Genomic DNA, 12,630 nt, shown 5'->3' with positions numbered 1-12,630 from the left:
ACACTGATCCAAGATTGTGCATCAGTAGATGTTTAATTTACTATTGAGTATGTATATAATTAGGAAGTATGAAATGGTTAGTCATTGTTTTAAATATAAAAAATAAATTAATTAAATGAGCAGTCCTGAAAAACAACTCTTATCTGCAATGAGAGGAATCTGAGTTATAATCATTATCAAATTGATAGGAAAGATATTCAATATACTACAGAAATATACCCAAATTTTGTATTTAAACACATTCTAGCTCACTTAAGCCATCTTCATCATAGCTGTGGCACATAATTTATTGGCAAAGATTTCACCCACTGTTATTGTAGAAAACATTGTTACTGTATATATTTGTGTGCTTTAGTCAGTGTGCTGTCAGTTTATATTTTTTTAGAAAAGTAGTCTGAAACCAAAGAAATACAGTACACTAAATCTTATAGACCGATTCCGTAGCGGTTTCATGGTCGCAGCCTACGTATTTCCTGTAGACTGACTCGACGTAGCTGCGGGGTTTAAACCCTCACCAGGCGCATCTCTTCCACTACAGTGAACGGCAGAGTGACTGATGTTAGTTTGCCTCAAACTTTACTCTTTTACCTGCTTTTTTACTAACACTAACATTACAAAGATGTCCAGAACATCGAGATGAACCTGTGTAGTTTATGGCTGCTCCAACAGTAGTGGCAACATAAAAAATAAATAAATACGGAATGTCAAAATATCCACCGTGGTGGCTGAGACCAGAGCCATTGAGTAATGGTTGAGACAAAGCAGTGAAAGGTCCTGAAAGATACATAATTTCAGTCTTACCCAATACCCAATCTTTCTGTTTTATTAACACAAGGCTGCTGTATTTTATACCTCATACTAAGCATTTAAAGTATGAGGTATAAAGTACAGCAGCCTTGTGTTAATAAAACAGAAATATTTGGTATTGGGTAAGACTGGCGTTATGTATCTTTCACTGCTTCGTCTCAACCATTACTCAATGGCTCTGGTCTCCGCCACCGCGGTGGATATTAGACATTAAGTTTTTTTATTTTTTTATGTTGCCACTACTGTTGGAGCAGCCATAAACTACACAGGTTCATCTCGATGTTCTGGGCATCTTTGTAATGTTAGTGTTAGTAAAAAAGCAGGTAAAGGAGTAAAGTTTGAGGCAAACTAACATCAGTCACTCTGCCGTTCACTGTAGTGGAAGAGGTGCGCCTGGTGAGGGTTTAAACCCTGCAGCTACGTCGAGTCCGCCTACAGGAAATACGTAGGCTGCGACCATGAGACCCGCTACGGAATCGGTCTATATGCTTACACATGGCTTAGGGCAGTGTTATTTGTGGTGAATTTAAGTATCAGTTAGGCTTTCTGGTGATTTGCAGTCGATCAAGCTTCTTAATAGGTCATATAATAATAATAATGAATTGCATTTTTATAGTGCTTTTCCAAGTGCTCAAAGCGCTTTACAATGGTTCATTCATTCATTCATACATTGGGAGGTGAAGCGCCAAGCGGCGAACAGTCGACGCCAGCGTCCTCACTTATATGAGATGTCATCATTGCGTGTTCTTCTTTTCTTTGCTCCCACTTCCAAAGAAGGCGCCGGCCAGAGCCACAAGGCCTAGGCCCAACACTGTGGCTGCACCTGCTGCCACGAGAACCTCCCCTGCCTTTTGCACCTGCAGAGGAACATGTCACACACTCATTAAAAAATACAGTGAGACAGTCCATTTCGACCTCAAGGTTGCAGGGAACCCAGGTCTATAGAGCGTTGCAGAGTGCAACACTTTATTTTTCTACTTTCTAATCATTTGATCGGCCCAAAACATTGTGTTTATTATCATGATTTGTCACAAGAGTTGGATTTGTCCGAGGCTTAAATGTCTTTAATTAAATAACTTTTGAAAAGTCTATGGGAAAAATGTATGGGGAATTCTGGACTGTGACACTCTATAGCCGAATCCATGGAGCAGTGCCCTGTAGGCCAGGTGTAGCTAATCAGTGCTGCGGTGAGCCCAGCCGCACTTAAAATAGGACTGGACCTATAAGTGCGTGTGCGTATATGCGTAAACGCGCGCTGCAAAGCCTGGTGTAGCGCAGCCGTAATGGTACACCGCAGCCATGGTTGGACGCTCTGGTTGGGGGGGAATCACTGGTGCCACGTGACACGTTCTGACCTAGATTGGCTATTCTTGTGTGCCAGTAACCATAAAGCTGTTGATTGATTGATTGTAGTGGAGTAAAAAGTACAATATTTGCCTCTGAGGTGTAGTGGAGTGGAAGCACTGGAAGTATAAAGTAAAAGTACCTCAAAATTGTAAATGCCTCAAAATTGTATGGTTACTTTCCACCACTGCAATGAGACACCAATATACAATACTGCTGTAGCAGCATTTATGGCAGTAAAACGCAATGAGCTATATACTAAAATACAAAACATTTGTATTGTGTCCACATGAAGGCAGGCTAGCAGGCACTCATTCTCCAGAGTTCACTGAGAAAACCTTAGGGGAAGAAACGAAATGAATATCCACCTACCTGGCGAGACTCTGACTTGCCATAGCGCAGCTCAGTGGCAAAGTGCTCACAATTTCCCCTGAAGACACAGTAGGGAAGCTCCTGGCCCACCAATTCACGGGCCTCTTTGACAATGACAGCCGCTGCGCGAGGCTTATACTCCGAGTCACGGCCATTGTTAATTTGCCACGAATTGGTCCCAGCCACATCCCAAAGCTTCTCTCTCTTAACCACAGCCTTTTCATAGAAGACGGACATCACACTGTTTACGCTGGAACCTGGATCCTCAGCTAAATGTGGAAGAGGGGGGTTAAGAAAAATGAAGAGGGAGAATGTATGACAGAAAGTTGCATTTTGTAACATGTTTCATAACAAAGACTTTTAATGGATGTTCCCATGTCTTTTTCTTGCACAATAAATACAAAACAAGACTCACTAGGGGGTGCCAAGTGGACAATATACCCATCGCCAATGTACATTGCCCAGTGTTGATAATTTCCACGGAATATTTCAATCAGGTCTCCAAGCTCTGGTTTCTCATCATACTATGGAAGATTTGGAAGACAAGTTGGATTGAGAAACACAATTGCATGTTTGGCAACAAAACAGTACAGTTGGCTAAAAATAAATGGACTCTGGGTTACGACAAATACACAACACAGGAAAGATTGTAGGCTACAAGTTACAAAAAATGTGAAAAACTCAAAACCCCTACAAAATAAAGCCACAAGGTTAAATTACTATAATTTAACACCACTGCAAATTGTAGATTAAGAATGACAAATTTACAAACCAGTGTTGGGGCCATGGCTTTCTTTTCTTCTTTGAGACTTGTATGATGTTTTTTAATATAGATTATTTGTGATATTCAGCTCTGATCAGTGTCCAGGCTACAGTGTGATGTGATCCTTCATCAGTTTTCACTTTGCATGAGTCTCAGCACCTGTGATAATATTTGAACATATTATTGTGAACCAAGAGCATCTTTGACAAGCCTATAGCCTATTTATTAGACGGCTTGGTTGAATGGTTGATTCTGATTGATATTTCTGCTGAGCTCCATAACAGTCAGAGTCAGACCCCTGCCCTGCCTAATCAAAGATTTGATTAGGCAGTAGTCATTATTCAGAAATACCATTCAGAATCAAGCATTCAACCATCTGGTCCATAGCTCTAAAGTCTAATGCCTTTGCATTAGAGAGCTATGGAGTATGGAGAGCGTTACGGTATAAGCACATAACATCCAAGCTGCGCAGCAGGTGCTCTGGGGGAGCCGCAGTTGCACCAAATATGCTACCAAGCGAGTGGGCACCACCCGGCTCAAAGTTCAAACTTAGCCTAGTACTAGGTACTAGCCTAGGAAGAGATATTTCACTTAAAAAAACTGTCATTTTATTGTCTACCCAGGCTTATGTGGACAGTTTTTAAGTTCATTGATTCAGTAATTAGATACCGGTAATTGTATCTGCCCCTTCCTATACAAACCCATTTTAACCTCAAGCTTCATTTTAACCATGATAGATTAATCGAAAATACCCCAATAGCCCTCCTTATACCTATGTGAGGGGGTCGGGGTTTTCATCCTCAAGTGCCACTCAAAAAAATCTAAAATAATTATTAAAAATAAATTAAAACAGTAAATGAAAAACGTAGGCCTGGCCTATTGGAAGGACAATATCAGTCACCAGAAAAAAGGTTGGATGTTTTCGATTAATCTATCAATGGTTAAAATGGAGTTTGAATAGCAGCTAAAATGAATATCAAATATAAATACTGAATTAGGTAACTTAAAAACTGTCTGGGGTGTTCACATACGTTTTTTTTTATTAAAGTGAAATATCCCTTTACATTGCGCTGTTTGGATGGATGTTATGCAAAGATCATATCTTCCACAATCTTAACAGAGGATTTAGACTCTCGTAGTTGTCAGAATCGATAAATACATCTACGAGAGTCTAACTCGTAGGCTACCAAAGAAAGAGTTCGCACTTCGCAGCTTTTGAAAATTGTGGGAGCCAACCTATTTTTTTTTTTTTTACAGTCTATGGAGCCAACACGCGTCTCGATACTTTATTATCTGCATGTTTTCATCCATGTCAACACATTACTTCAGACAGTTTCAACTGCACAACGGTAACGGCTAAGACTATATTTATGTTGATCGATTCTGACACTTGATACGACAGTAAAAGTCAGACAGTCAGTCGACTCGATATAATATATGATACAGTAGAGTATAGTGACCAAGTGCTGTACTGCGGCTACGCATCACGACATTTTCGACGCTATAATCTAATGATCGTTGTTGGTTACGGTTCATATGTTCATATTCTTACCCGTTACCCGTACCGTTCTTATTTGATAGTGCGACCTTGTCCGACGGCTCCATATGCTAGCACTGGCAGATATCAAACAACAAACATCAGCTGATGATGAGCTCAAACGACACTAGACTGAGATTTTGAGTGTTTCGCAAGTTGCAGATCTGGTCTAGAGCGGACACGGAAACGGCCTGTACTCTCGCATGTATGAGTGTGTGAAAATTGACGGATACAGTAGGCGGTCTTTACAAATTACACCGGATCAGAGCACTGAGCAGTAAATAGTGGCAAACGAACACGCCGTGCCGAGCGGTGGGCGTTCCCGAATCCCGATACACCAAAGAAAATAGTTCCCGGCATTCACCGGCGCCAACCACAATGGTATTTTATTTGACTGACTTTCTTTCTTGTGAAAACGATCTCCGAGGTCTCCGAGGCTATGACTTTCATGATCCTAGATCCCTGACCACGACCACGTTATAATTTAAAGGTGTCGTGTGAATGTTCTGCGATTTGAATCGGCTAAACGTTTTCCGTTTAGAATACACATCGCGTGTTCTTGCAGTCTGTTAGCCCCGCGAGTCAGAACCCAATGGTTCTTTATTTCTACACTGTACACGTTCTCAATTTCTTCTACACCGTGTATATGATTATTTCTTTTTTGCATTGCATAGAAGACTTCTACGTGCTTTCACTGCTTTGTCTGGTTTTATCCTAGAAGATTTTGTACTGGCCTGAATTTTCCTTGAACTGTACCCATTCTACAAACTGTTAATAACATTTTCAATCAATCAATCAATTATTTCCCAAAAGTTCAATTCAAGGCCAGCAGGTGACGCAAGTGACCCAATCCGTCCGTTCCTCGTCCGCCCGTGCTTTATTCCTTCTACACGTCGTCGAAGAAGACCCTACTTCCGTCTTTGGAGCGCCCATTTCATATGTTGTTGAGACAATTTAATGAAAAATAGCACATTTTTTAGCGCCCACGATTGAACCTTTAAAATCCATTAAGCAACATTTTAAGTTTTAATGTGACGCATTAATGTTGAAAGAGCAAGCGATGTCTGTCGTTTTGGATGGAAATCCCCTGAAAGCGATGCAGACCTCACACACTCACACGCCGCAAAATGCCTTAAGGTGAGTACTAGCAGTTACGTTTAAGTCCATAAATACATTCATTATTATTATTATTACTATTATTATTATTATTATTATTATTATTATTATTAGTAGTAGTAGTAATAATATAAGTATCTGATCTGTTAATATGGAAAGTGATCTTTCTCTGACAATATCTTATCCTATACTCCATCCATGTAACGGGGTCAGTCATATGTTCCCTCTCTCGGCCCTACATTCCCTTTAGCACGTATGAATTATTTTCCATTGATGCGTCCTTATTGTCAAGAGTTATCTGATAGTCCAATAAACAGGCTGTAAACACAAGTCATGGAATCATAAGAACTGGCATATTGTAATGATTGCCCGGGATACTTATCCCAAAATGAATGGTCCATGTGATATGCATATGAACAGCAAAGACATAGATGAAAGCAAATACGACCTGTTACATCACGAATCAGATTGTTCGATCATATCAGTCCGTTGGTCGGGGTGCCCTGCAAGCAGGCCAGAGGGGTCGTCTGTCCTGGAGAGCTCTGACGTGTCTTTGCTTTTCCAGACACTATATAGAAAACTTTATCTCTCTACCTTGCTTGAGCAAAGCTAGGGTGCACACTATAAGTAATGGTAACTGCTTAAAAGGTCTACTTTATCCCATCACCATCCAAGTTAGTAGGCTGTATGTTCTTAGCCCTATTCCCTCAGCAGCTATGACACCCCCTGCCCTCCATCTAAAATATGCAGTTTTTTCCCCCTCATTAACCCTTTCCATCCCAAATTAGACCATATATTCCTCAGCACTATTTCCCTTTGGCATTAGAGACAGCCCTATCTATATTCACCGAAGGAATGCTGTCCATGTTGACTCAATAAAGAGCAAGACAAGTGCACATGAGCATTTGAGAATCGCCAAGTGCCTGCAGTTAGTGGAGTGAGCACCTCAGCACTGATAGGGTGGGATTGGGATAAGGTAGTACGTTTTGAAAGAAGTCAGTCATTTTTATTTTCCACATGGAACTTGTCATCAACATTGTATGTATGCAAAAGGCAATGGGAAACCTCGGCAGCACAAAATATGACGCCTAAAAGCATGAGGGAACATAGGATTGAGGGAACATATACTGTATGTTCCCTCAATAGCGCTGACGAAAGATGAAATTGAGTAAACAATTGAGAATGCTCCCCTCCAAACGACTCCATGTTGCCAAATTCACTTACCCTTTCTTTCACTTTAGTGCCCAGGAACTGTCCCAGGAAATCAAATCATTCATCACTGGTGTAGACCCGGCTCATGGCCGAAAGCTGAGCGTTCGGGAGCATGCTCGCTGTGCTGTACGCTTGCTGCGCTCTGTTCCACCCTGCCGAGGGGCAGTGCTGGAGCACCTGAGGGGAGTCTACGATGAGCACGTCTCCTCGTTCTTACACAACCTGGAGATGGAAGGCGATACAAGCACTGGAGGCACCTCCAACCTGGAGGACATCATACAGGTATGGAGGAATCTGGAGGTTACTAAAGCGTGAATTTCGTTTGTGTCCGAGCATAGGCATGGCTGAGGCATGGTAACACCTCGCCTGCCTGTGATTGGTCTACTGACACTGCCCGTCTTGACTGTCCTCCGAGACGCGAGGTTACTCTGAGATTGAGAAATAAATAATAGGCTACAAGAGAATGACAGCTTACCATGCCTATGCTCGGACACAAACGGAATTCACGCGTTACTAAGTACCAGTAACCATGGTTCTTTCGGCAAATGAGCAAAATGATTCGCTTAACCCATTCTGACCGGGCACCCATTTTGGTGTCAGCATCATGTTATGCTTTAGCTATTTAAAAATAGCAGATCTACAAGCTCATATCGCGCCACCGAGTGGCGCGATACGAGCTTGTAGGTCTGCTATTTTTGAAAAATCGAAGAGCGACTGACATTTTTAGAATCTGATCTCAGTTCAGAATGGGTTCATCAGACCAGTGTGTGTCCGGCGGAAACCTCGTATGAATCTGATCTCAGGTCAGAATGGGTTAAAGGCGAACCATTTCGTGAAATTAATCTTAAAATAACCCATTTTTACACCAGGCTCCAGTACCATAAAGTCACTTTACACTTTGTCACAGGAAGTCACTATAATAATACATACAATTCCAGACAAACGTTTGGACACAGTTACACATTCAAGTAAGGCACGGTTATGGACTTATGGTAAATATTATTTACTGTATATTAAGCCTAATTTGTCACCACACAGCTGAAAAAAAGTAAACTTTTGGCTGGTACTGAATGTACATTTTATTCTGCTGACATTTATATTCACCTGAAATTATTTCTCTCTAGGAGATCCATGGCGTTTTGTCGGAGTTCATCCGTCTCAACCCCCGGGCCTGGGCCCCACTGGTGTCTGCCTGGGCTGTGGATCTACTGGGACAGCTGAGCAGCAAGCATGCCGGCCGCAGGGCTGCCCCCCACTCCTCCAGTCTGAATGAGCTGCTCCAGCTCTGGATGTCCTGTGCTGCCACCCGCTCTCTGATGGAGGCTTACTCCCAGTGCTTGGCTGCCATGTTGGCGTGGTGTCCCGATGCCTGCGTGGATGCCCTGCTGGACACCTCTGTCCAGCACTCGCCTCACTTCGACTGGGTGGTGGCTCACATTGGCTCAGCTTTCCCGGGCACCATCATCAGCAGAGTGCTGGCCTGTGGCCTCAAGGATTTCTGTTCTCATGGCTCCAAGGATCAAGGAGACCAAGGACGAGGAGATAAAGGCAGCAGGGTGCCGAAGATCGGCTCAGTGGTAGGAATCCTGGGTCACCTGGCAGCTCATCATTCAGACAGTATCCAGAAGGAGCTGCTCAGGATGTTCCAGGAGAGCCTAAACCCTTCTGGCCCTCTGTCTCCTTCTTCATCCTCCTCTTCGTGGGAGAGCTCCCCTCAGCTTCGACGAGCTGCAGTGCCCTTTCTACTCCAGCTGGCTGCGTTGTCTCCCAACCTGTTGGGCGCTGTGTCCGCAGAGTTGGTTGAGCTCCTCAGACCCCCTGTCCTGCTACAACTGCATGCATTGCTTCAGGGTCTACCCCGGGAGGAGCTGGATAACATGCTTGGGTTGGCCGTCCACCTGATCAGCCAGAGTCCATCGGGAGGAGCCCGGGTCCTCCGTTTCTTGGCAGACACTGCCACGCCTGCATCGGTCATCATGTCTGGACCCACTCACTCCCCACACGAAGGTGTCCGTGAGGCCTGTGATCGCCTGCTGCAGATGCTGCTTCTACACCTCCATAAGCTGGTCTATAACCGTTCTGATGGAGGGGAAGGTAGGGGTAGCCCCCATCATTCTGCTTCCTCCCAAGCCCAGAGGGTCATCCCCTTTCTGGACGAGCTACAAACCCATGTGGGTGAGCTCTGTGCTGAGACGCTGCGACTGGAAAGGAAGCGCCACCTATGGCTGCACCAGCTGCTGTGCCTGCTGTCTGTGTACGGAGGTCCTAGTGTGGCCACTGAAGCCCTCTGTCAACTGCTCACCCTAGCCCGTAACCCAGAGGAACTGGCCCTGGCCTGGCAGCTGCACACTCCACTCTCCGCCTGCCTGCCAGGCCTCATCCCTGCTGCTGTGACTCGCTGTGTGGCGCAAATTCACACTCACACCTTGGGTCCACGACAACTGCGACAGCTGTTGCTCAACTTGGCCACAGCTATTCAGAGTCAGGATGAGGAGAGGCGAGGAGCAGCAGGTGCCCAGTCTTCCATGGCCATCCAGTTGGGTTCAGCAGTCTCTGGGCATCTCCACGACTTCTGCTTGCTCCTCCTCCATGGCGACCCGGCTGTATCCCATGCCACAATTCGCCTCTTGTCCTCCAGCCCCCTCCCTCGCACCGCTTCGCCAGCACGCCTTCTCTTGCTCTCCCGTGCCGCTGTCACTTACTTCTTCCTGGCACTGCGAAGGAGAGGGGAAGCGGGGAGAGACGGAGGGCAGGCGGGAGAGGCGGTGAGCTGTTCAGTCCTGCTCCTGTCCCGGCTGGCAGCCTATTCTCCTCTCACCCTCAAGTCAGTGCTTCAGCAGCTGGTGGAGGGAGCCCTGCACAAAGGCAACTCTAACCTATTTGGAGGGCAGATGGCAGACATGGCTGGTGATCCCCCAGTTTCTCCATCCCTGTCCCCTGACCTGGGAGCCTCCCTGCTGGACATCAACTGTCGGTTTGGCAATACGGTCAACTTTTCTGGAAGCGTGTGGTCGGTCTTCCATGCTGGGGTGATTGGCAAGGGTCTGAAGGTCCGCAGTGCTAAACAAACCCCTGACCCAGCTCTGGTTATCCAGGTGAGTCATGTTGTTGTATGGCTTTAGTTGAATTGGATGAAAGTTGTAATCTTCCTGTCTTATTTTCCTCTTATGCTTGGATAATACACAATAACCAATGTTACCATCATTTGTTTCTATTTATTGTTGTATTCGATGAGTCTCTCTAATACCAAAACAATTGTTTATTGTTTACTAGAATGTTCAGACCCTGCTGGCTGTGACTGTCCAGTGCTGCAGTTCTTCCGGTCTTAACGGCAGCATCAACGGTTCTCGACATACCCCACCTGACCCCGACGAGCCGTTGCCAATCAATGCAGAGGCAGCCAAGGTCATCGCAGTAACCTTGGTGGAAAACATTTGTCCAGATGTGGCCAATAGTGAATTGTCATGGCCACCGGAAGAGCATGCCCGTACCACAGTGGAACGGGATATCCATATCCGTCGCTGCTTTGAAGCCCACCCTGTCATCTTTGCCCTGCTCCATGTGGTAGCCGCTGGCCGCCCGGCTCTCTGCTACTGCTCAGCGGTACTCCGGGGACTCTTGGCCACGCTGCTGGCCCACTGGGAGGCCTCCCGGGAAGCTTCGGCCACAGACTCCCCATGGCATCTCCAGGCCTCCTGCCTCCTCGTGTCCTGCATGGGAGAGGGTCAGCTCCTGCCTCCTGTGCTGGGGAATGTACACGAGGCTTTTCCCTACCTCACACCCTTTGAGGTCAGGCTCCTCCTGCTGGCTGTGTGGGAGTATGTCAGGGGAAATGGACCCATGCCCCAGAAGTTTGTCTTCAGCTCGGAGAAGGGTCTGTTCTGTAGAGATTTTTCACGGGATGGGGATGTGGCAAGATATGTGTCTCCCATTCATAGTGTCCTGCATAAAAACATTGATCGACTGGGTCACCTCTGCTGGCGGTTCCAACTCTGAGAGAGAGAGAGGGAGAGAGGGAGGGCTGGGAGAAAACTGAAGAGGATCGAAAAAAGAATTACGTAGCTAAAGCTTAAACTAAACACTAGGTCATACTGCACCAGGGCATATTGACATGGTGTACATTTCTGGTCTTACTTCATAACTGGGTAGGTAGGAAACAAGTATGAAGTTTGCGCAAAATTGCCGCCATGTGAAATATGGTCAGGGAGAGGAGAGTACCTCTTGTGGATTGCAAAGTTGATGTCACAAGTTCCAGTTCCAAGTATAACTCTGTGTGTCTGTCTGTGTGTGGGAGAGTGTACATTTTGTACCATATTGTTAGACATTCTTTTCAAATGTAACAAGACAAAAATGAATGACTCTAATGCTGTGTATACACTAGCAGCAACAAAAGAACAATAACTGGTTAATGACGAGAATGTTTTTCTTCCATTCACACAACAGAGAAGGAATTGTGGTGAGAGAAGTTGAGTGAGAAATGGTGGAACAAAAACATGATTGATTGATGCTTCAATCAATGGAATGGTGGAACAAAAACATGATTGATTGATGCTTCAATCAATGGAATGCTGAATTTATTTTTATTTTTGGTAGCATGTTAACCTGTCACACAGCACCATGTGTGTTGTGTCAGGTTTGTACCCGGCTTCCATTGAAAATGGCTTGTATCCTGTTGCTTTAATTGTCACTGTAAACTCGGCATTAAGTACCACATGTAATATCTAGGTCAAGAAATGGAACTCTTAATTTGGTTACTGAATGCTACTATTCTTAGATTTACACCAAGATCTTGTTATTGGCCCAGGTATCATTCAAAACATGCCTCGTCAAAAAAATAAAATGTTTTCAATACTGTCATTACTGTGTCATGTCAGGTTTAGGCGAATACATAACACACATATGTGTTTTGTCACTTCATATTACAAATTGTATCCAGATTCCAGAATTGTTATGATTCCTATCAACTAATTTACATACATTTATTCTCCCTCCTACTGCACTGTGGCTGTATGTTACTCAATACTCCTTGTTTGAAAGCATCCAGTGCAGTGACAGTGTACTTGATTCTGATTGAATCAGAGCTACAGCCTCCAGCTACAAGCTGACGTGTCCGAGCCTCAGAGGATAAAGATGTACAGCAACGAGATAACCAATCTTTCCCCCCATTATACACCTACCAGAATTGATCTCTTAGGCCTACAATATATCATATATATGCGTCAGCTCTATAATAAAATGAAATAACATCCAGAAAGTCCGTCCATTGATGAAATGTGAAATAAACATTTTGATCAAATTGTATGGTAGGGGCATCTCGTTTCCTCAACCATCTTTGCTTCGTCGTGCGCGTCGGAAATAGATCTACAAGCTCAGGAGGCTCTGCGGTACTATGATCTGTGGGCTTGTAGATCGGCTATTTTGCGCGCGCGGCTCCGTCGTACGACGACCAGTAAAGTGAAATGAGGCGGAGCCGAACTTG

General features: G+C 44.7%; 2 protein-coding genes across 5 annotated transcripts; one reads left to right on the top strand and one right to left on the bottom strand.

Annotated features, from left to right (window-relative positions):
* Window positions 1-14: 14 nt before the first annotated feature.
* On the bottom strand, window positions 15-4,977 carry LOC310872964 (phospholipase A and acyltransferase 4-like). Of its 4 annotated transcripts, none has more exons than XM_083785185.1 (5): window positions 4,839-4,977; window positions 3,296-3,445; window positions 2,939-3,047; window positions 2,524-2,792; window positions 15-1,646 (listed from the first exon to the last, which is right to left on the bottom strand). In XM_083785185.1, the coding sequence occupies exons 2-5, from the start codon at window positions 3,308-3,310 to the stop codon at window positions 1,542-1,544; spliced, it is 498 nt and encodes a 165-aa protein (XP_083641311.1). In that variant the 5' UTR covers window positions 3,311-3,445; window positions 4,839-4,977; the 3' UTR covers window positions 15-1,541. The 4 variants fall into 4 exon arrangements, with proteins under 4 accessions (XP_083641311.1, XP_083641309.1, XP_083641308.1 ...); XM_083785183.1 differs by having other exon boundaries at window positions 15-1,664; window positions 4,846-4,977; XM_083785182.1 differs by having other exon boundaries at window positions 15-1,664; window positions 4,839-4,976.
* Window positions 4,978-5,733: 756 nt separating this feature from the next.
* Window positions 5,734-12,337, top strand: ints5 (integrator complex subunit 5). The gene is made up of 4 exons (XM_083785462.1): window positions 5,734-5,960; window positions 7,181-7,433; window positions 8,276-10,246; window positions 10,425-12,337. Exons 1-4 carry the CDS (start codon window positions 5,866-5,868, stop codon window positions 11,145-11,147), a joined length of 3,042 nt encoding a protein of 1,013 aa, XP_083641588.1. The 5' UTR covers window positions 5,734-5,865; the 3' UTR covers window positions 11,148-12,337.
* The last annotated feature ends 293 nt before the right edge of the window (window positions 12,338-12,630 follow it).

The sequence above is a fragment of the Protomyctophum parallelum genome, assembly GCF_964188405.1.
Source record: "Protomyctophum parallelum genome assembly, chromosome: 16".
Taxonomy (NCBI): Eukaryota; Metazoa; Chordata; class Actinopteri; order Myctophiformes; family Myctophidae; genus Protomyctophum; species Protomyctophum parallelum.
This window is presented reverse-complemented; position numbering and strand designations above follow the sequence as displayed.